The sequence below is a fragment of the Papaver somniferum genome, chromosome 9 (genome assembly GCF_003573695.1).
Source record: "Papaver somniferum cultivar HN1 chromosome 9, ASM357369v1, whole genome shotgun sequence".
Classification (NCBI taxonomy): domain Eukaryota; kingdom Viridiplantae; phylum Streptophyta; class Magnoliopsida; order Ranunculales; family Papaveraceae; genus Papaver; species Papaver somniferum.
In genome coordinates, this window is record NC_039366.1 from 26,176,579 (window position 1) to 26,201,709 (window position 25,131).

The 25,131-nt window shown below is 37.1% G+C and overlaps 1 protein-coding gene and 1 pseudogene across 1 annotated transcript; both read right to left on the minus strand.

Moving 5' to 3' along the window:
* Positions 1-4,707: 4,707 nt before the first annotated feature.
* LOC113309947 (peroxidase 72-like) lies at positions 4,708-6,326 on the minus strand. The gene is made up of 4 exons (XM_026558464.1): positions 6,023-6,326; positions 5,701-5,892; positions 5,414-5,579; positions 4,708-5,294 (listed from the first exon to the last, which is right to left on the minus strand). Exons 1-4 carry the CDS (start codon positions 6,239-6,241, stop codon positions 4,876-4,878), a joined length of 996 nt encoding a protein of 331 aa, XP_026414249.1. The 5' UTR covers positions 6,242-6,326; the 3' UTR covers positions 4,708-4,875.
* A 1,929-nt stretch (positions 6,327-8,255) lies between these two features.
* On the minus strand, positions 8,256-19,670 carry LOC113311622 (annotated as a pseudogene).
* Between the last annotated feature and the right edge of the window lie 5,461 nt (positions 19,671-25,131).

Sequence of the window (25,131 nt, forward strand, 5' to 3'; positions counted from 1 at the left end):
CCCACTGCTGAGTGCGTTTAGGAACAACCAGAACCTTTTTCCTATTACTCTCTTCTATATTTCTTGGAAGAGAGTTGGATTAACTATTCTTTTGTAGGTTAGTTTTTCTCCAATTGGGAGCATCAGATCTTATCTTCGTCTTTACAAAGTTATCATTTTGATAACCATTACGATTGTGAAAAGGCTTCGTATGACGTTTATATGAAAATCTAGATTTATTACAGCACTGATTCCTTTGCCTAAAGGTTGGATAGTTACAACCTGGAATGTTAAGGGGATTATCCTTAACATATGATCTTGGTTTCATAACTTCTTGTGATGCCCAAACAAGAACATCACGAAGTTTCTCATTCCTTATATGAAAATGACATCTCCTTTTCATGTGGCCTTTGTTTCCACAATAATGACAAATATAAGGAATATTCTTACCCGGATACGTATGTGCTGGCTTTGGAGGTTGATAAACTTTGCTCTTCCGAACCGTAACTGCCGGTGAAGGTATTTCACTTTTCCCATCCGTAAAAAACTTTTGTTGAGAAGAATCAATAGCCTTGACAAATTTTACCTCTTTGCTAATACTTGGAGCATATATTCCCTTATAGCTGAATCCTCGCGTATCACGATGATTTTTACTTGATCCTAGCATAGTGGTTAATTTGTTTGAACTAGTATTGAACTTTTTCAAGTCCTCTTCTAACATCTTGATTTTATCAAGAGCAACAATTAAATCAACCTCAAGTTACTTCTCTCTCGAGAGAAAAACACTTTCTTTATCTTTGAAACAGCTCTGTTGAGAGTTAATCCTTGATTCAGATTCTGCAAGTTTTTCTTCCAACAAGAAGTATTTTTAATAAGCATTATCACATTCAAGTGACTTTCTACTCAGGTTTTCCTTAGAATCTTTGAGGATCAATTCTCAAGAGCGATTCGAAACATAAAGACCTCCGTAAATCCTTTTCAATTTCCTGTTTTCTAGACAGAGAGGAGTCAGAAGAGGTGTGACATGAGAAGTTGTCATCTTCTTCTTTTCCAATGAATTCAAAACCTTAGCATACTCTGAGACTTCCTCATCAACATCTCTATCAATATCTGAGACACCTTCGTCAAAAGTTCATCCAACTTTTCTTCTGGCGTGTTTCCCAGTTATCTCCATCAAGAGAATGTTTAGATATGGACTTAGATGTGACAGTTCTCTCAGGTGAATCCAAGCTTTGAAAATCATCTGGTAATTTCTGAACTAGTACGTTATTAGAGATAGACTCGTCCATAAAAATCAAATTGCTACAAACACAGACTTATGAGGTCTTAGCGTGTTTTCCTGCTCTGATTCCAATTGAAAAGGAGGGGGTCTAACAACCACACCCAATATTTCGTTCGGCAATCTGTATGGACTAACTCTAATATAATTCCAATACAACCAATTAGACAGTCAAACTCAATCAAGGAAAAACATCCAAGATATCTCAATTTCTCGGTACAATCTTCAATCGAACAAATAGGAATATGTGAGCCCGATTGATATGAGAAATAACTTGAACGGTATCAAAAACCAATGTTCAAGTGTCAATCAATTTCAATCAACAACCAAAGGTTGGATTTACCAATTGATTGAACTATGCACAACCTGTGATATTTCAATTATATAAAAAATATAATGCGAAAAAGAAATAATACAGACACCATAAGTTTTGTTAACGAGGAAACCGCAAATGCAGAAAAACCCCAGGAACTAGTCCAGATTTTAACACCACACTGTATTAAGACGCTACAGATACTGGCCTACTACAAGTTAACTTCGGACTGGAATGTAGTTGAGCCCTAACCAATCTCACACTGATTAAGGTATAGTCGTGTTTCTTACGCCTCTGAATCCCATCAAGACTCTACGCACTTCATTCTCTTAGATGATCTCACCCATAACTAAGAGTTACTATAACCCAAAGTCGAAGACTTGATAAACAAATCTGTCTCCCACAGAAAAGTCTATTCTGATAGATAAATCTGTCTCCCACAGAAATACCTATGAAGTTTTGTTCCGTCTTTTGATAAATCAAGGTGAACAGGAACCAATTGATAATCCGGTCTTATATTCCCGAAGAACAACCTAGAAATATCAATTACCTCACAATAACTTAACTATATGGTAGTAGAACAAGTTATTGTGGTATCACAAAAAATGAGATGAAGAGTTTTGTGATTACTTTTTATATCTTACCTATCGGAGATAAATCTCGAGCAAATCTTAGTGAAATAATACTCAATATGATATAACATTAACATCAGAACATGCAACCACAGAGAAAATAGTTGGGTCTGGCTTCAGAATCATGAAGTCTTCAAGTCGTTAACCTATAATGGTTTTAGGAAAAACCTAGGTTAAAGGAGAATCGACTATAGTCGCAACTAGTATCACACATGAGGTGTTTCCCAGTTGCTAGAGTTCTCCCTTATATAGTCTTCAAATCAGGGTTTGATAGCTTTGAAACAAAGCAATCAATATTCACCTTTAGATGACTGATTTAAGATTCAAGCTAAGTTTGGAAATATCTCTCCACCGTTACATGGTCTTACCTTGTTATACACAAATGAAATATACCTTCATTTAGATATGGGTAACCGTACCTAAACGTGTATATTGAGTTGGCTCAACAATAGTTAACCGATGTTAGCCATATGAACACTTTTGCATTAACCACATTCATCTTAACACTTATAGATCAAATGATAATCAAATTAATCTAATTGTGTTACTCATAGAGTTCTTAAATTGTTAATATTCTCATAGAAGTATACAAGACACAATAGAAGCAAAATCGGATTGATTCAAAAGAATTAGTTAATGAACATTTTAGCCACGGTTTGCAAAGATTGCATTCCTTAATTTATAAATGTATTTGTTCATGAGTATGAAATCATAGTTAACCGATTTTAGAACTTAAACCAACTCAGTTTGGAAATGGGTACACAAACTAGAGTTCCATACTTTGATCTTTTCCGACAGTTTGCAGACCGAACTTAGGTGAAACAGTTTACAAACGGGTAGGAAAACTTGGTTCCCGGACTTTAACAGTTAAAATCGTTCGCATACGGGTTTGCATACTTGGTTCCCGGACCTGAATCATTCTTACAACAGTTTCCATACAGGTATTACATACTGTGTTATATCCAGACAATGGTTAATTGTTCTAAACTCCCATTTCAATCATTGAAACATGTTTAGAAGACGACAATAACTATCTCACACAAACTATTAGCTTATAAGTAATTTTCAATACGAAACATTTCGAGTCTACATCAAATGACTGTCTCACATTAATCATGTAAGATGTTACTAGGCGATTTTCACATGATCATTTTTTGACTCATTATTTAGTTTCCAACAAATAAATTGTGTCCAACAAAACTCGTCAAGTATAATGATGATTGAGTTAAAGCAAAAAGCTTTCCAACACATATTTCGAGAAATATATAAGCGAGTTAAACTCAACTCGAAATATCAAATGTGTATAATGTAAAAGTCCATATAGCTATACGAATTAGTCTCAATAGGAGATAGAATAGAATAAACTTCTGAGTGATAGATGAGTTTAAGTCTCCACATACCTTTTGTTGATAAAGTTCATCCAAGCTCCCCTTAGTAGATCTTCGTCTTCAATCGATGAACGGCGTGAAGTCTAAAGCTCAATTACACATTCTATCCTAATCCGAGACATAGCTATAAGTAGACTAGAAATCAAGACTTTATTGTTTTGACACTGAAACTTGACAAACAATCTTGAGATATATAGCAACGCTTGCGAGTTCGACCGAGCAGTGCTCCAACAACCCACCTCCAATTTGCCACTTGAAATCACTCATTTTGGTTGAGTAAATCATAATCCAGGTTTTCTAAAATCTCCAAAAAAAATAAGGAAAAACTCTTTCTACCCTTTTCCCCCGCAAAACCTAACTCTTAATATGATTTAATATTTTCACTAAATATAAACGAAATTCATTAATCTAATGATTAGCTAATCGAATAATTAACAATAAGTAAATAAGGGTTTTTCAGGCATTCTAAAAAATATTTTGATAAGGAACTTTTAGAATTGCTAACCTGTGATCCAATTCAGTTTTATTATAGCAGCACCTCTAACAGAGTTAACTACCCTTATAATGGGCTGCTATAATTTACCACCTTTTCCTACTAAGCAGACACATAAATATTTGCTAGAACTTTTGGCCCATTTTAAAGATTAAATGATGTCTGTGAGGATTCCACGGGACAAAAAGGTTCCATGGATTCCTTGCTGAGATGTTGCAACTCATGAGTGAAACAAAACTTTTGGTGTGCCCCGTTAGGTTTAATGGTGGAGCCCACCAACTTTTTATCTCACCCGGAAAAACGACGGGATTTTTTTCCGGTACATTTAACATTATTGGTTACTCATGCCCAAGACATTCTTTTTTGATCAGTAACTCATGCCCATGACATTACAGTGCCGTTACGTATACTGTGAGAGTCTCCCGGGGAAATTCCGAAAGACACAGTCCCGGGGCCTCAGCCTGGATAAAATAGGGGTTTCCATTAGAGTTGTATCTCCCGAGATTTTTCACAGGAGATTCTCACGATCAACAAAGAATTATTGAAGATATTATTGGTTTTATGATTCTATCCTGCTTGGAAGATCAGCTTCAGATTCTTAGTTTTACTGCTTTCTTAAAAGATTTCAAACATCATTGTATTTTCCTCAATTATAATGTTTATTAAGAATAGCTTAAATCACAACAATGTACCACTTTTTAACATGCCAGGCACTCAAAAGCAAAACCACACAGACGAAAACAATAACAGAAATAAAAACAAAAATAAAAAACACACTTGACATTCTTCTCTTAATATCCACTATTAATTCTCCTGCAGTTCTTCCTGATCTCGCCATTCGATCCAGTCAATGGTGAGAGGTTTCCCATTTTAACCATGGATTGTGCGAAATGCTCGAAAAATAAGTTGTTGTTCTCAGCATATTGCTTAACTAGATCCATTGACGACTCATCTTTTGTTAAAAGAACTTGATCAGAATTAAAAAGTCCCTTTGAAGCTAAAATGTTCTTGTAGTAATAGTTATCAAATTTGGCAGGAGAAACCAAGTCCATGGAAAACAGGTTATTGTCACCGCCGGATCTTGGACAACGGCTTCGCAATTGATTGGCGTACACTTGTTGAAGAGTGTAATCGGCCTGTCCTTTCCCTGATTGGTTGTACAACCTTTGCCTAAAACTAGTGCACCTAGCGTTTCCAACGGTGTGGCTTCCTGAAAATGATTAAGAAAACCCATTAGATTGTACCAGATGCTGAAGTTTTTCACTTGTAACTATATATTCATTCAAAATTAACACTTAATTCTCACGTCATCGAGAACTCGTTACTCACCAGAAAGTGCAACAAGATCGACAATATTGAGGCCTTGAACCTTGAACTTAGTAAGAATTGTTTGGAACGTATTGTTTGGTTGAGGAATGTTTCTGTTAGAACCACTTAAGCTTGCAGTCTTGGAGTCTCTCCTTCCGAGTGGAACCGCCCAATTTGGACCACCAGCCTGTACAATATACATACAGTTCATCAAATCCTATCATTTCGTCCATCAGCCTTATAGTGGGGTAATATGATGACGCCATGTATGATAGCATTGAGGGTCAAAGTTGTAATGAGTTTTATACCAATACGGTTGAATCTCTTGCTGCTAGAGCTAAGACATCGGCACATGAGACAGTTTGTGGACATGCCTTCTCCAATGCAGATTTAATGTCGTCTATGACTTCGAATCCTCGAGCTGAGTTTCTGTTTGCGTTTGACTGCTTCTCGCTTCTTATGTTTCTACTGTTGTCTAACAAAAGCGAGGCATCACAACCCTTCAAGGAAAGCAAGGAAAAAATTAAAACAAAAGACAGTCAGATATATTAATTAAAAGAGGAAAAGTACAATAGTTTAGTACTTTCTATCAGAAGTTAAAACATATACTGCGCTAACTATTATGTTAACCTGAACAAAACAATCGTGGAAATGAAGCCTGAGCAATGAAGCAGCCATTCGAGTTTCTTTTTGGACAGCTTTCGCAACAACAGACCTCACAATTTCTTCAGCCTTTGGGCAGGATTGCTCATAAAAGTTGGGGTTAAGATAGAAAGAGTAAACTGGAGAAAATGCAAGACATAAAAATAGTGAAAGAACCATGAGATGACTAATGTTAGTTTGAGCCATTTTTCGACCTTGCTAGAAATTCACTCACTGACTTCTGTATCACTACTACTTCTCTAGTTTTTGTTTTCCTTAAACGAAGTATGTGATGAATGAAATTGAGAACGAGGTTTTCAGTATTTATAGAGTGAACAAAGATGCTGGCATGCAAAGTTGATAGGGGAGATATGAATAAAAAAATAAGTAAGGTGGGAGTTGGTTGCAAGTTCTCTCCATTATCAACATATACATATATAGTTATTTGACTAATCAGTCAATCACTACATATGCATCATCTTTAACTAATTAACCCTAAAGGATAAAGTTACTTTCTTCTAGTCTGAACTAGTCTTTACATTAAACTAAAAAAAAAAAACTGAATTAGTCTTAAAGTACTATCCATAATAGTGCTCGGAGAAAAACAGAGAAGAAAAAGAAACACAGGGTGGTATAGTACATCCAATTATTGGTTGTATTATACTGTTTGGTGGCCTGTGTTCTTTTGCATTTTATAACTTTCCCCCCATATTTCAGAAATTAGGACGAAGGAAAGTTTTAAAATTAGGTCTTGGTTATCATACCCAATGACTTAACTGGTATGATAGACATAAAATTAGGTCATTTGGCTCCTTGGACGGAAGTTTTAAAATTAGGTCTGCAAGTTTAATTTATTTAACCTTGCCATTTGGCTCCTTGGACGGAAGCTGTCACCAAATATATGAAGCTCAGAAAACCTGAGTAACAGTTGGAATTGGACCCGAGATATTATAAGCCTTACAAAAGTTAGAACTCTTAAGGGGAAAACAGGAAGCCATAATATGCCTTCGATTTGAGTAACCGATCGCCTCAATAAAAGAGCCTATTAGTTTCTTTAAAGATCCAGAAGTCGATGGATGAAACTTTGAGAATAAAGAGTGTAGTTAGTACATTATTAAGTCAAGCAGCACATGCATACAGACATGTCTTCGGAGCTCAGTTTTAAACAAACCAAAAAAAAATGCGAAAAACTTCATGTTTCAAATCAATGTAAATCCCACAACGGCAAAACTCACAGAGACTTGGTTTTGAATAGTAGTTGGTGGATAAAAGATCAAAAGGAACCGACAATGGTGATATAATAATGTTAACCTGGTAGATGATCAACAAAAAGAGAGATAAGAAATTATCTTCTTTACTCTAACCATGAGTCTTCGTTACTGTCGTCTCCAGAACAGAAATCCAGAACAGAAATTTATCTTTATCCCCTGCATGAAGGACTTTTTAATTCTGTCGCTAGCAAACGAACAAAAGAGGAATTAGTAGGTGATATTTGGACCCTAAGATCAGAAAACGCTAGGAAACCTGCCCCTCTACTTTTTGTCAAACAAAGATTGACTTTCTCACTCTCATTTTTGGTACCATGATATTAACGTCTTTGTTTTTCTATTCAGACGTAGCTTTTTGACCATTGGTTTGGGCGTAGGTATTTTGTGCCCCATGTGGCATCTGCATACTGGAGTTCTATCCTTTGAGAATCATAATCACGCGGTAATTAGGTACATAATGTAGCATGATTCGCTAAATGAAAAGGTAAGTAGGAGCATAAGGACCAAGATAAGAGACTCTTAGCATGATCCTCTGTCTCATCATATACGAGTATATTTGGGAGCGTTATGTTAAAAGACTTGTAACATCTCTCTAGCTCTATGGCTGTGTTTGATATGCGAGAGATGGGGAAAATTTTCATGGAACGTGTATTCCCTGCAATTAATATTCTGGAGGCAACAAAAGAAATTTCATAGAATTCTATGAAGTTAGGTTAATATTTTTTTATAGATGTATCCACAATTTTCTGAGTATATAAAATAAGCCTTGTAGAGAAAGGTAAGAGAGGAGCCAAAAAAAAGATTTACTCGTTTATAAGAATCAATACAAACCAATACACCTGTAAAAAAAAAATGCATATGGGCAGCCGACTAAGTGGAAGCGAGACAACGAAAGAAGAAAGAGAAAAAAACCTAAATGTAGGGATATATAAGGGAAAGGGAGGTATACCAGTAACACACTTCAAGTATGACCATACTAGGAAGTGCAAATCAATATATACACCACAAAGCCACCCTTTCCTCTTCTTCTTCAAATGAAAGACTTTTAATCAATCAAATTGCTCGAATTCATGACGCGTCGAGCGTGACGCACCCACCCCATACTTTCCACCTAGAACAATGGGGTACAAAAATATAATATACGATCAACTGTCAACAAATGGTGAGTTATCCTAGTATCTATATCCTGAAGAACCAGGTGGTGGGGGTGGCAACCGGTTTGGCGTACATCGACTAGCAGAGTTTGATCCGGAGTTTGAGTCACCATTTTGGGCAGGATCGCTGTAGCGCCTGCTGTGACCATTGGAGTTTGATCTCCCAAATGAACCATGGTCTCCATTTGCTGCAGCGTCAAAGGCTGATTTCCAGTCATCTCCTGATGCTGCACCTGTAGTTCTTGGGCTGCTCTCTGTAAGGAATAAAGACCATTTTGACGAATGGGTCAATGACGTTTTAAGGAAATTACAGCATTTATTGGGAAAAGCTACACATTATTTTACAGCAAGTAATAAATGAAATTGTAGAAGAAAAATGTGATACTAATGCAAATGCATTCAAGTTTGCAGAAGGTGTTAATCATGAGCAAACAAAATCTTAATTCTGGTTTCCTCATAGGTCGTAAGCCGTTGAAAGTTTATAATGGCGCACATTTTGTTCACTCGTGTCAAAACAAGGTGAACGGAATTGGGCAAATGAAATAAGTGATTGTTTTACCTGCTCCACTGTTACCATTGGACCAGCTAGAGGCAGCAGAGGCTCGATTGTCATGGATACCTAGCTGGCGTGTGAGTTTTGACAAGAGATGGGACTGTTTCTGATAGCGTTCCCTCTTGCGCTTAACATTCTGATCTTCCATTAGCAGCTCTTCGATCTTTGCATTGCTTTGAGAACTATCAATAGTAAACCAGAAATAAAAGTGGGAATCTTTCTTAGGACAGACGCAGTATAAATGACACTTACAATTAGACAAATCAACAAGTATATAAACCTGATGGAGCTATAAAGCTGAGTTAGCCTGTCTTCTTTCGCTTTTTCAACTTGACAAAGAACAACTGCCTACAAAAAACAAATCAATTTGCCATATCAGAAACTTGAAGGTGTCTTACTAGATGAAGGTGATATCTATTTTCGCCACATCAACGGTGTGCGAGCAAAACCAACGACTCGGAGCTATTCATACATGAGCTGTGATACTTGTGACTAATTTATTTTCAAGTTTGAGCTTCTAGAAAAAAGAACTTGTCACCCGCCTCACTTCATAACTGCATTAGTTTTAATTTCTGAAACAAACGGAGGGGAGCTACAAAAAGGTGTACTTGAAAATGAAACCTTACTTTGGGGACATTTGCAGCTAGACTATTCAAAACTGCTTCCACGTATCCACGTACTTCCTGAGACATCCACCTAAGCTCTTCTTCAGGATCTGCAGGTCTTCTAGCCATTGATTCCTGAAAAACCATGCAATATAGTAACCAACTAGTAGGATACAGAGAATGTTGATAATGATGATTAAACGGCAAATATATTTCATGATAAAGAGATCACAATTAATTTAAGTGAAAACTACAGACAGACCCATTTTACAGATTCTTCCCACTGTGAAATTCATGCTCAAAAAAACACAGGCGCGCACCCATTTTCTACGACAAAATATCTCCCAAACCCATAATTTCAGAAATTATGTTTCAGTCTTTTTTCTTCTTCTTCTCCGATTCGTATCTCCCTACTGTTTTCGTCTCAGTTCTTCATTGGAGCTTCAATTCACGGGTAAATCTCAACATCTTCGTATTTGGGGGTTGAAAGGGGATCTGAGCATCATTTTGAGCTTCTGCAGTTGAACTGAAATGGAGACATCAAGGATTGATTGAAGCAGCAATGACGAGAATGGATCTGTGGTGTTTGGGGGTTGAATTTCAAGCCAAATGCTTCAATTCTCTCAACAACAACGATTGAATTTGGGTGTGATTGCTTGTGGATTGATTGCAGGTGGTACAATTTGGGGTCTGTTGATTGAAGAACTGGTGTTGTTCGATGATTTACTTAGGGTTTCTTCCATTGATTCATGGCTATATACGAGAAGTTTAAGCAACAGATTTTGGGGATTTTTGAAGTTAATTGAAACGGGTTTTACATGGAGTTGTTGGATAAATGAGATGGATCTGTTGGGGTTCAGTGTGGTGCTCGATTGAGAGAGAAATTATGAAGGTAATGGTGGTGTTTGCAGGTCAAATTGGTGTTGATTTCCGTCGAGTGTTCTCTGGATATAGACAGAGTTTGGTGGAGTTTTGGTTATGCCAGAAAACCAGCTGAAATAGATGCCACTGTTGCTGTCAACTGGGGTTTTGCTGTGGCCTGAAATTGGAGGTTTGTATTTGAAAAATCAACAGTACCTAGCAGAAACTAAAATGGGATTCTGGGGAATTCTGGTTTTGAACTGAAATTGGGGGTCTTTGGTTAATTGAATCGATTCCGTGGAGGTGGGTTCTTACCCATTTTTGTTCTTGATTAAACAATGGTTGTCGACTTTTCGGGCAGAATTGCAGACACAAATGGAGAAGACTCGAGCTTCAAAGCCACTGGTGGTTGTGCTAGACAGATCTTTAGACGTTGTGAACACGGGGAGTTGAAAAAGATGGTGTCTGTCCTTTTCTACTACATTGCTGATGGAGACTGGAGTGAGCAACGAAGAGAGACTTCGGCATTTATGTGCTTCAGAGACCAAGTCGAAGATGCAATGAAGCTGTAGCGACTCGATGGGTGATTGCAGGCAGCAGTGGTCTACAGCAACAGCAACAACACAGATTTGCGGAGGATTTTTGGATGTGGATTAAAACTCGGTTCAATTGAGAAGTGGAGGAATGTGATGATATGAGTGCTACAGCAAAATGTCTATGTTGTTAGCTATAGATTGTATGGCTGTCTAAGATGGAAGATGTACTGCAGTTTGGGGTTTCAATTCAGTGAAGTATGTGGCCTACATTCAGGCCAGTGAATCGGCAAGAGCAGCAATTCAAGGTCTATGTTGTTTACAAATTTGTTGCATAACTTGTTATGAAGTCCCGAAAATGGTCGCATAACACGTTATGCAACAACTTTTTTATCACTATTGAAACCAATAAAAACAAAGACTGTATAACTTGTCATGCACCTACTATAATATCTACATAACATGTTATACAGTCGCGAGTTATGCATCCGAAAATATGACTGCATAATGCATTATGCATCGAGAAAATTGTAGCACAATATTTTATGCATCGAGAAAACAGATGCATAACCTGATATGCATCCGTAAATATGGATGCATAATGCATTATGCATCAATTTTTTATATACGCATTAAAACCAACCAAAACAATGGTTACATAACTTGTTATACATGCATAACTTTGTTATGCAGATGCATAATTTGTTATGCAGTCGAGAAAATAGTTGGATAATTCGTTATGCGTCTGCAGAATGTGTTATGCGTCTTTTTTGTTGGCCGCATAATGGCTACATAATGCATTATGCATCGAGAAAATAGATGCATAACCTGGTATGCATCCGTAAATATGGATGCATACTGCATTATGCATCAATTTATTATATGTACGGCTAAAATCAACCAAAACAATGGTTACATAACTTGTTATAGATGCATAACTTTGTTATGCTGATACATAACTTGTTATGCAGTCGAAAAAATGGTTGCATAATTCGTTATGCGTCTGCAGAATGTGTTATGCATCGTTTTTGGTGACTGCATAATGGTTAAGTATCAAGTTTTCAAAAAATTTCCCTAAAATGAGGATCACCTCCGATTTTTTCATTAAAAACAAAAATTTGATATTCTTGTTTGTACTCGTTGCGTAGCTCTTTTAAAAAGATTTCCAATGATATAAAATTTGTAAAATTCTACGGCGCGGATTTTTAGATATGTTATGTCCAAGTTGCGCTGCCAATTATACCCCTGAAAAAGATAGTATGCATAACGAGTTATGCCTGAAAAGATAGTATGGATAACCAGTTATGTATTGATTCATATAATAATTTTATATAATTATGGGTGTCACGATATACAAAATTAATTGTGGGCCTGAAAACGAGAATATTATTTTTTTAGGTCTCCCCCTAATTTCCCCTTAATTTAACGGGTAGGAAAACCTCAAGCCCAAAAACCTAAAAATAAAGCAAAACTAATAAAATAGTTCTATCTCTACGACAAATACTGATTGTTGTTTTTGTTGCCGAACTCTGTATATAATCTCAATAGACTGAAACTCACCAATGAACCATCTGAAAGACTTTGTCGCATAGGAACGCCAGCTTCAGAAATACCCTTGACTCCTTTAGAAGTAGCGTTTCTTATCTTGTTCATCCATTCAATCTTATCTGCCATACTCTCGGCCTTCAATACAACAGCACTATGAGCTGCAAGATTAAGGTACTTAGAGCGTCCACAGTGGTGCGAGTATAACCAAAGACCAAAGACTAAAAAAAAAGACCAAATTTGGGTTTAGTCCGTCATGTGGCGTAGTGGGAAAAGAGTATATTTGGTCGTGCGTTGATAAACATTACGCCTGGGATCAGGCGTTGGTAAAGATAACGCCCGCATGGGGCGTTGGTAAAGATAACGCGCGAGTGGGGCGTTGGTATTGTTCTACGCTTCACAAACAAAAAAAAAAAAAAAAATGGGGCGTTAAGTATATCAACGCCCCATGTAAGTTTTGAAAAAAGAAAAAAATGGGGCGTTAAGTATATCAACGCCCCATGTAAGTTTTGAAAATTTGCGAAAGTGGGGCGTAAAGTATATCAACGCCCGTTTCATGCGTACATTATATCAACGCCCCATCGGGCGTACATTATATCAACGCCCCGTTTCAGGCGTACATTATATCAACGCCCCGTTTCATGCGTACATTATATCAACGCCCGATGAATGGCAGAGATTATATCAACGCCCGATGTGTAGCGGAGATTATATCAACGCCCGACTATATTTGGATTTGGTCCTGATCGCAGACCAAATTTGGTCTGGATTTTACTCTTTGATCAAATTTTGATCGATGGTCCGTCCCACTACGCCAGCCCACTCGACTGAAAATTTGGGTTTAGTCGTCCATTGCAGTTGCTCTTAGGTGAACAACATATCCTTTCACTCTAGAAACAAACAATACAAGATAAAAATAGAAAGGAAACCTGCTCTCAAGGAGTAGTAAAAGTTATTTACCTTTAAGAACTGTCTTGTATGGAACCATGCTAGTTATTTTAAATAATAAATTTGATCCTTTGCTCGAGTCATTTGACTTTTTATCCTTGGAGCTTTTAGATGGTGCCTCCTCTTCTTCTGAAAGCTCTTCAACATTACATTCCTGCAGCATTGAACAGTTTAAAGGGATAGTCACCCCAAATAAATGTCTTATTCCATATAATCTACAACAACAACAAAAGAACTGACATGGAGATATCAATTTCAATACCTCCAAAGTAATAACCCCACGAAAATGCCTTTCCTCTTGCTTTTTGGTGTATCCAAGCTGTTAATCAAGGCAATGCAGATAAAATCAACTGCAAATACAACTAATGGCACCTATAGAACTAGCGACAATCTAAGTAATAATACTGCTAATCTAAACATATGAACTGGTCCGATAATCAAAACACCAACCTTTCCATTTTTCTCATTTAACACAAACCACCGCCTGCTCCAGCCATTAGTCTTTCCACTTTTCTTTAATAAAAAGCCTGTCAAAAGCAGATCTTTAGTATTAGAGGTTGAAAAGTCAATGGCAACAAGAAAATGAATGCCGTGATTTTTTTACATTTTTACTGAAAGTCCTACTGCAGCACTTGGAGATAATAGATGCATAAGAAACTGCCCTCTACTAGTTACTAGTAAAGCCAAGTAATATTTCCTCATTCGGAAAAATCAGCAAAATAATGTCCAACATTGCTTCCACTCAGGTTTTGTACAAACCTGCTGTTATCTCCCCATCAGGTCCAGCAGTCTTCAGAGCAGATGAACCCTCTGGTGCATCTTTCTCCGGCTGACCAGATTTATCTTTCATCGATTTCAGGCTACCCCGAGTTGGTGGGGGGACTCCTGTTTGAGTGTTCGTTGCCTAAAGAGGAGGACATGAAAAAAAATAATAAGTAAAATAATCATGCAAGGTATTTACAATCCATAACATTGTATATATCAGATTGAAGCTTCTGGAAGAACAAAGGTAAAAGGATATTTTGGTTGTATTAAGTGCAGATAATTGAACAATAGAAAATCCCATACTCTGTTCAGTAGCGACTGTTCTGCATCTTGCCCTTTTTTCGATGATTTGTTTTTTACCTCTTCCTCTCTGCGCTGTCGGTCCATCCTAATAAGATCAAACATCAAAGAAGAAAAACAGAGTGAGTCTATCAAAAGAAAGTAATTATTTAATCTATTCCGCATCAACACCACAAGCTACGAGAACTTACTCAAGCACTTTTATATACTAAAAAATGTTTTACGTATTTATCAAAATTAAGACACCATAGGTCAAACAATCCATAATCTATGTGGAAAGAAGTCGATATGCAATATATGTTCGTGAGAAAAAGAAGCAATCCTATTCTGAGCATACCTTCTTTGAACCAAACGGATGAAGTGTTGAGGAGGCACAAAAGCACGTTCCATATCAACTAGAGCAACCACCATTTTTTAGCTTCATTCTTAAAATTCTCTAAAGCAGTACTTGCAATGGCCATAACCTGGTATGAAGGTCCAATTACTTTTAGCATGATACAAACTTTAGCAAACTCCATAAAACACAAGAAACACTGACCAAAGGCCCTTAAATATACAAAGGCATAACTACCTCTCTCTTAAAAGGAGGATATCTTCCATGTCCTGGTGTAGAATTTGCAGCAGCAGTAACTATATCTACCAATACACGATGCACCTGTTCCATAAGTTACCAAGAAGTTAGAGAGAGGGAGGGAGAGAGAGAGAGAGAGAGAGAGAGAGAAGGGTCTATTACAAACAAATATAGATTAGCAAATAAGAAGAATAACGCCACTCTGACATATTACCTCATCTACACAAAGACGTGATGGTTCTTTAGCTAGTTCGAGCACAATTTTTAACAAGGATCTCAACCCTTTCTCTGGAGATATAAGATATGGTTGATAACCATCAGCTTCCAGAACAATCTGTGGCAGGAATTGTAAGATGAAACGGAGAAAAGTGAAAAGAGATCAAGAATTTAATGTAAAGTCAAAACTACAGGTTAAACGATACCCTTTTGACATTGTTGAGGTCAAAATGTCTGTCCAAGGGTAGTTGCTTGATCCTATTAGGGAAGTTTCCTTCAAAACTGGCAACAACTTTCCAACCGCCGCCCTACAAAAGAGACATAATATTGTGAACAACAATTATGGTAGATCAGAACTCATGATGCTTCTTAAAAACATTTCACTTAGTAGATATTCAACATCCCAAAGTAATGCTAACCCTTCCAGTAGACATACAGGAAACTCAATCGCCAATTGTCAACCTAACAAAGTGACATACCACTCCAAAAACTGAATCCAATTCCATTAACTAAATCTTTAGTGCTACATTAAAGGTAAAAAGATTTACGACTATATGGTGTCTTGCAAGGCAATTCAAAATAACCGACACATCATTTCCCTGGTCCATCTAAAGGTTTATCCATCATTTTATACCCTACAGTGAGGCGTACTCAAACCATGTGAAGCACAGGATGCACAGAAGAAATCCTATGATCCTAATATGAGGAGGCCTAGTGGTTAAACTATATTTAGAGTAATGAGTGGAGCAGTGATCAATTGCGGCATGTGACCTAATAGGTGCATTGCCAGCTGCAAAAACTTCACTCCTACAGTGAGACGTACTCAAATCATGTGAAGTTCAAGATGCACTAGTGGTTAAGCTATATTTGGAGTAATGAGTGGCGCAGTGATCAATTGTCGCATGTGACCTAATAGATACATCATACACGTCAGCTGCAAAGACTACACTCCTTAAAAAAAAGGATGCATAAGCCTTTGGCAGATATCCTAGATTCCGTCCTAAAAGTACATAGTAAGCATGCAGGTTGTTTCTATCTAGCTTAAAAATGAAATATATTAATAAACAAAAAAGTATACACTAAAAACTGATTGATCAATGAGTATTTATTATACTTTCTTTACGCGCACTCAAATTTGATCAATTTTAACCGCTAGAGTCTGCCGTCTGTGCAGTGGGTACTAAGTGATCACGTGAGGATTATTTGTGTTCTCTTAAGAGATTTAGCTAGGAGGATTAAGTCTAATGTCTGGGAAAGAAGCAGGAACCTTCTCCGAACATGTTCTGCTACATGATTAGATAAAAGTACAAACCAACCATGTGGAGGACCATCAAATCATCCTGACTCGTTATACAAAAACAGAAAGATGACAAAATACTGAATACACAAAATTAGTGAACCCTGTATAAAGCATCCGAGTTTAATTATATTAATTTGTATGTACATATATGAATGGAAGTATGTGAAGTGGAACTGTGGAAGGGTAACTCACCTCACCAGTAGCAATATGTTGAAGAAATCTGTCCTCAAATTCACGGCAAAGCTCCAAAGCAATTGCCCTTGTACCTTCAGGACTATCAACCATTTGTTCTCCGAGCCTCACTAGCTCATCCTCAACTACTTGAGACTTACTTTGGAGACTGCGAGTTGTATGACCAAAAAAAAGAAGTATCAGAAATACTGTGAAAGAACATACCAATTAACAAATGCACAAACAAGTTCAAAATTTTCAAAACCACTGCATCATCACATCCGGATCAACAAAGGAATCAACATTTACTTAAAATTTGAAACATCAACATGCATTCATAATTTACTGGTATAGTATGTTGTGCTAATGAAACAATCATTGGACTGCAGACAAGGCTAGCAGTGATGACCTGAGACAATTTTCAGCTGAGTTACCCCCATCAACTAATGGCAGAGTCAGTCCATATCATGAGCCACCAAAATGTATATATACATTAAAAACAAATTAAAAACAAAGTAGATGACTTATTTCTTTGAAGAGGAACTGAACCTTAATCGCAGAAAGGAGAAAAAACCCTAAAAAAAGGGAAGAAGAAAGACAATCGAAGAAGAGCTCCAGTTGAAGGTGAATAAAGCAGGAATCCATTGTAGTTTATCTTACAACTACTCGCTAGACAATTTCTTTCACAAAACCACGTTAAAATCATGCCATTCCTGTGACAAGCCAACTAAATACTAAAACATGCTATTGGTAGAATTCGAGTTCAAAAGATACACTAATGAGCAGCAGAAATCATTAAGCTTTCATCTAAAGCTTGAAGAGTTATCAGCCTCAACTAGGTAGGTCGAGAAGCTCAGACATTTCAATAGATTAATGAGGAAGCAGCAAATTTGTTCTTTGAAGACCAAGGATTGCAAACAGTGGGGACAAAAATACATAAGATATGTTACATATAAATAACTCTTCTACCATATGTTAAAGCACATGGATTCTTATCAGTTATCACATAACAAGTTAACTTGATTGAACATAGAATGTACCCAGAGAGGAGGTTCGGAAGCCTGATTTTCATGCGGTTGCGGATCTGCCAAGCAAGAGTTTCTACCAGAGCAACTCTGCCAAGTTTGCTTTGAGGTGCACCGGTAAGTATAGATTTAAGGCTTTCACTCTCGGCTCGCCAAGCTGTTTCAATAGAGTTCTCTGAGCCAACAGATCCTGATTGGGCAGATGCAATAGATACAGATTGCCCAATCAAAGCCACCCAAGGAATGTCAGATGTATTTCTCGGTCCCTGGTTATTTAGCAGAGCCTGAACTGCAGCTAGGACCTTCGGGTCTGAAGATGCTTGATCTATTTTACTAATGACGCCGACAGTTCTGGTACCTGAAATGAACCGAAATGGCCAGCTAATTTAATCAACAAAAATTCGTAGAAAACACAACTCCACCTCTAAAAATATTAAAAAACCACTTTCCAATTTTTAATTTCTAATATCAAGGAAGAAGGTCAAAAGACATACCATCTGAATCAAATTCTTTTATCAATCTCAGAGCTTTGGATGAGGAAATTTCTGGGGCCTGGGAAGCTGGAATTACAACTAGCAATATTGCATCATTATGCCCAGCGTAATCACTGACCCGAAACAGTGTACTGTGTCCTGTAAGCAGAAGATTTACTTTGGTAATTCTCATACGGAAATTTGCAAGAGCAGCAGAATCCAATGAGAAAATGTAAAACACTGGCACGATAACAATTGTAAACTATAATAGTAGAAGCAATTGTAAGAACACTAGTAGTACTACTACTAACACGTAGTATTTAATGAGATACAAAATAACAGAATGAGTAGCTACGCACCAATGCATCGTCCATCATCCGTTGATCCAGTCCAGGTAAATCAACCAATTTTAAAGGAGGGGCTGATGACAAGATTGAGTTAGTAAAAATCCAGACAAGGTTATTTGAACAAGCAAGTAATCACTACTGTAGACACTTCGCTGATAAGGAAGCATTTTAAATCCTTGTACAAAAATCAAAAATAATATAACTGAAAATAAAGATTCTGCAAGTCTGCAACTACATTAGACTTTGAAGAGAGATGAAGAACCTAACATGTACTAGTACGAATTTTCAAATATATTTCATCAACACGTCCCTTGCTGGCAGCACTCTTGCTCAGCCTATCCTGCAAAGAATGCCGGAGTGCACCTATACGCGCACAAGAAAAACGTATCAGGTTTGCGTGCAACAATTGTAAGGCACAGTCAATTCAGTCTTTCAAAAATTCAGATATAACAAGTTTATTCTTACTTAAAACTTAGTGATCTATTCTCACAAGACCCTCTAAACAAGAAACCTGAATGTTAACAAAAAAAAAACTGTGAACTTGTGCAGCATACTCACTTGCAGAAACCTGTTGAGATTTATTGTCAATCTGTAAAACAATTGATTTGGTGCTAAGTGAACCATCCCTTTGTAGATCAATGCTGATAGGGGCGCGAGTTGCGCCATTTTCACCCGTTGGCTGAAAGAAGATGCATTGTCAAGGAGGCATCATACACAAATAAAATAAATCACTTCTAACATTCCATGTTATATCATGGCTGAACATGAACATTGAGTTTAACACAACTTACCAAAACTGGATGCCCGATTAAACTATTCAATACTGCTGATTTACCCGCACCCTGACATGATGTACCAAAAAAGGAAAATAGATCATGAGTTGCAGAAAGATTACATTTACATCATAATAAATATAAATAATGATAGAATACGAGTACCGGTTGAGCAAAAGGGTAGAAGATGATGACGTATTGACGTGATATAGTTGGACTCACCTCCATCTCGTACTCATGTTCAGTTCCTCCTGGTCCCATGCAACTCAACCAAAATAAGGGTACGACGTCTTTGGTTCCGAGTGAAACCAGGTCACCGTGTTTAGGAAAAAAAAAAGAACTCCGTCAGGTGAACGTCTCCCGGTTGTTAAAGAAGAAAAGAGTGAAGACACGTCCAATTCACCTGAGGCCTCAAAACCTTTTCGTAAACACAAAATTGGTTAAAAAGATCAAAATCAACAGTTCCTGAGTGAAAAAGACATGCATCCAGTTTCATCCTCACTATTTTTTAAGTTTAGATCAGGATGAATCTAGTTTCATTCTTACCATCTTTTTGGTGTCCATTTCACCCATACTAATTTTTACTCGTCCATTTGAACCATGTTTTAAGAATATTTGGACAATTAACCCATTTTCGATTTCATAAATTATCATGGAGAGCCGGCAAGGAAAGAGTGTCTGAAGTAACCAAGTTGTTTAAGCCTCATACTCGATTTCCTTTCTTTGCAATATGTATGCGAGATACCTATATCTAACTTACCCATATGTGGTGAGAGATCTTGACCTAAAAAATTAACTCTTTTACATTATTATTACTATATATTATTTTGTCTGGAAAAGGAATTTATATGCTAAGCTAACAATTATTCCTAAGCATAAGTATCACACAATTATTCCCAAGTTTTAGGATATCTACAATGCACATCATAGATAGAGTTCCAGGTTCGTTATAGTAGTAAGAACAAATTTACAATACAAGATGGGGTTTTTTAATTCCCATTTAACACTAGTAAGATCTGGAGTGTCGATGGATGATTATTGATTTTTCATGGGTTGTAGTAATGAGGTTCAAACTCTCGGACTTGTGAAGATTAAATTTAAAGATTTGATAAAATTATATATACAAAAATATTAACAATGGGTGCGAGAGGTAACCAAGACACTAGATTCCACTATTATGCAAAATTGAATGATAAATATTTCAAAACTCTATTCAATTCTTAAGTCCTCTTTTATCTTTAATTCACTATCAATCATACAGATTCTCAAACATTATTTGTAAACCTTAAGCATAGATTATCAAGAGATTAAACCAAGCATAACCTATCAAACTGAGTAACAAATAATTAAGACAATCATTCAAATAATTTAAAACTCTGCAAAAGCAGCGATTAGGTGAATTATATAATTAAATGAAATAGTTACCCATTTATGTTGCGTGAATAGCTTCCTCCATTGCCTTGGTTACGAGGGAATTAGCTCATCATAGTAAAAATGCTCTCAAAATAATTTATTATGGTTCAAAAATGGTTTACAAATGATGAGAATATGAGAAATACAGTAAAACCAGAGACCTTACGACCCTCAGTGACAAAATAAGACTGCCGCCGCTGTGTCGCAAACGCTGTGGAAAATAAGACTGCCTGATGTACGACCCACAGGTGTGAGTCGTTATTACTGTAGAGAAACGACTGCTGTTGCAGGTCCGTTCTTCGTGTTCTTGGTGTTCTTCATCATCAGCAGCAGCAACAACAGAGTTTCATCAACTCTTGATTTCTGCTTCTCTGGACCTCCTCTCGACCCCAAACTCTCGACAACCTTCTATGCTAACCCAAGAGTTATATTTATACACCTTTGGACCAAGAATAACTTCTCATTAATCCAAAAATTCTTCCCATTACTCGGCAGTGAATGAAAATATTCCCGCTATCTTTTTTCTTTAATTCTCTGATTTGTTACGGATTGTTCCCTGTTTTATCTCTTCTCACGCGTCATCCTTGAGCTGTAGGGATTGTTTCCAGCCAATAGAATCAACCCATGCACGTCTCTTCCATCCAAGAATTCCAAGAATAGAATATTTTTCCTATTTTAGAATATCTTCCCTGATTTGATTACCACCGGTTATCTAACCAATTTTGACCGAATCCAACACCCATACCAGCTCTATCTAGGCCCTAGGAACAAACCCATTTAATTTGGGCCATTGAATCTCACTGGAACACCTTCAAATCCTCAACCCTAGTCACGGCAGTTCAAGAACAATTTTTCCCGCCAATTTTTGGTTTTTGAATTTGGGAAGAAGATGTCCTCCCCCTAACTAGAACTGGGGTGCGAATAGCAGCTGCCTTGGGGGTGACCTGGGGGTGCCCCTTAGTAATTAGGTTACCCCTTATCCAAAAGCGAGAGTCCGAATAACACTTGTCCTCTGGCGGTGCCAAAATCAACTTTTCGAGCCGAATTTTCCAAAAATGTTTATTTCCTAAAAATACATAAAAACACAATATTAGTACAAAAATAGAGTTCCAGCAATACGGACATTGAGGACAAATTAGACACAAAAATGTGTCTATAAAATACCCCCAAACTTATTATTTGCTAGTCCTCGAGAAAATCTAATCTAGAAAATAAAATGACTACACTTAGCACGTGCAGCAAGCCGTTAAAGCACTAGGTGGCCCTAGTGGCGGAGTGTTGTCTCCGGAGGGTTTACCAGAGGTGTACCCACAAAACCTTTATACTCCAGACCCTAGCTATCTACAACGAACCTTGGAAGGCACTAAAGAATCTCCTTGGTTGGCATACTTATTGACTACAAGAGGAAGTACCCTGATGCGAAATTCCAATTGATGTACACGAGTTTGCACTCAAGCATACTAAAATTCATATATAAGTGACAGAGCTCTACTCAGATAGTTGCACTATGGACATCATATTCGGAGTCAAATTAATCACATGGAAAGATTAAGAGATGGATATAGAAAAACATAGATGGTTTTTATGTTTACTAAGTGAACAGCGTTTCCCATATCTGTCTGAAGGCCACTACCAGAATGAACCTATCCTAATGGAATGAGATATCGGTCTGACTAATATCAACACAACTGGCATATACAAGGGAACCAGTGGTTAATAACTTAAATCTAGATCAACAAACTGGCAAATACAAGGGAACCAGCAGTTGACTACACAGAACAATAACTATTTTTTTTTTAACTTAACGACATCAATATATCTTTTTGATCCAAGTGCATACTTCTTGTCAGCAGATTACACGATAGTTCCCACGGGTCCTGCATTCCACGCTTGGTTAGGCGACGGAAACAGAGAGAACACACGCATATTGCTATCCAAGTGTTAATACTTATTCCGATTGGTCTAACTGGTCCGATCTCTTTTTTTTTTTTAGTAACTCAGTCACTCTAATTCACCCTAGCAGTGGTAACAACTTGAATCGAGTGCCCCACCTAATCACTTAGAGAAACATAGTTTAAAATGAAAAAATAAAATGAAAAAAAAAAGAAATGAAAAGGACTCAACGAGATATGGTGCAACTATCATGTTATTTCTAACACCTGAGCTATGTGCTTTTATGAATAGACTCTATAGGTGTTTCCATCTAATCAGATTGGTTCCTCAACTCCTACAACCAAGATGTTCCCATCCACTTAGATTGGTTAGTGCAAACCTTAATAGGCATAAATTTCTAGGCTCTGGAGTTTACTAATTGCAATTAAAAAGTTTCTCCCATACCCCCAAACTTAAATCTAACATTGTCCTCAATGTTCTAAAGATGAAACTAAAAGCATGAATAAGGAGAAACGGTTACCATTTGAAGCGAAAGATATTACCGTGTTGCATGAGCATGGGATACCTCCCAAGAAGTGCTAAGTTTAAAGTCTTCAGCCAGACGTAGGAAAGGTTTAGTCAACTCGAACCGTATAACAGTAGCCAGAATAACTGTGGGTCTTTAAAACCAAAAAGAGCTGACAAAAGGAAACTGCAGTGAACCAACGAAATGAACAACACTAGCATGCCCTTACCTAGTTTCCTGATAAATATTGCTAATTGTGGTTCAGTTTCAGGTTCTATGAAAGGGTCTACATAGAATATTTTCATTGGATGCGTTTATTCATAGGTTGGATACAAATTATTAGGTCCTAGAGTCTGGAAAAACTCAAATATGATCTTACAAGCGCACAATAATAACCTAAATAACTGAGGATCCTCTAAGTCAATAAGATTTGACTTACATAGTTGACCACAGTGAGAGTAGTGGTCATTCTTAGGAAAATGTGTCGATTCTATTAACCTAAAGTACTTAGGCTTAGTATCAGAACTTAATATTCGACTCATTTGAAACGTTCCCACAGTTGGAAGAAAACTATTTGGTGGGAAAAAAAAGTCAATCTGGGTATCATAGCCTGGGCAAACCACATCAACCAGAGGATGGGTTTCTAATAACTGAACTCCTTCATGGACATCATTAGGCTCAGGAAAACGAGTATGAAGGTAATCTTGTAAAATGGTCGAGGCACAGATATCAAGTCCTAAGTGTGGGGATTTTCTGAGAGTTAAAGGTAAGGCACTAGGGGAGTGATAATCACCCCCAAACTTAGAGTTTTCAGTGTCTCTAGATAGACCTCTAATTATTTCTTGAATTTCCGTATATTCAGAGTCCTTAAAATATTCAAGAGATTCTTCTAAGTTATTATCAGGTAGTGCATCTTTACTCATCTCTACGGGTCTATCTTCTTCTTCCAAGACTATTGTTTCTAAGTCGCTAGACTCTAAAACAGTATTTTCGAAATGAACCCGTTCCTCTAAACCACTACCGGCTTCGTAATCAAAAGGAAAATCTACATCGTCTAAAACGGTGGTATCCCTAATCAAATCCTCGTCCTTTTGAATAGGTGAATAATCATAAAAATTATTTGGATTTGAACTAGAAATAATATAATCACTATACAGCTCAATTGGATTACTAGACTCCTGATCACTATGCGTACATATTTCAGATTCTTCATTACTGCTATCCTCATCATCATAGTACGAAGATGATTGAACCTTATCTAAATAAGTAGTGTCTTTTATTCTAACCTCGTCCTCTAAATTAGGCAAATATTCACTATTTACATCAAGGGTAAATTGGAAACATTATTTTGGAATGTAAGATTATTTCGAGCAAGTCTTTCGTTCGTCTCAGCCATCATCTTGAGGGATTCCTATATAGAAAGTTCACTCATTATTGTAGTTCTTTCGTCTAGAATTACACTATTCATCTCAGCTAACTTCCACGTCGACTCAGCTAACTCCCTGAGGGACTCTTCTAAAGGAGGAATAGGAACAGAGGGATCATAAAAAGGACTACTTTTCAATAGTTTGATTGTATCCTCTAGAGACGAAGAACTAGTACTATAATCTTCTTGCTCGTAAGACTGATACATGTGTGGATAGTAATTGGGCTCACCAGGGTATGACCCATATCCTTCCAAAGGATGGCGTTCCCAACCATTATTCCCAACATGGTCATAAAAAGGATGATGTCCATATTCAAATTCAGTTCGACAATCATTGTATTGGCTTCTATAATACCAGTTCGACATTCTTAATTGCAAGGGAATTCTACACAATCACAAACAAGGCTGACTCGACCAAATCAAACCTATAAAATCTAGCAAACAACAAGCAT

Bases quoted from the DNA above. Each gene is read 5' to 3' on its own strand.
- LOC113309947 (XM_026558464.1), bottom strand. From the start codon at position 6,241: ATGGCTCAAACTAACATTAGTCATCTCATGGTTCTTTCACTATTTTTA. The intron at 5,893-6,022 runs GTTAACATAATA...CTTTCCTTGAAG, and splicing joins TCCACGATTGTTTTGTTCAG to GGTTGTGATGCCTCGCTTTT. The intron at 5,580-5,700 runs GTATAAAACTCA...TATATTGTACAG, and splicing joins CAAGAGATTCAACCGTATTG to GCTGGTGGTCCAAATTGGGC.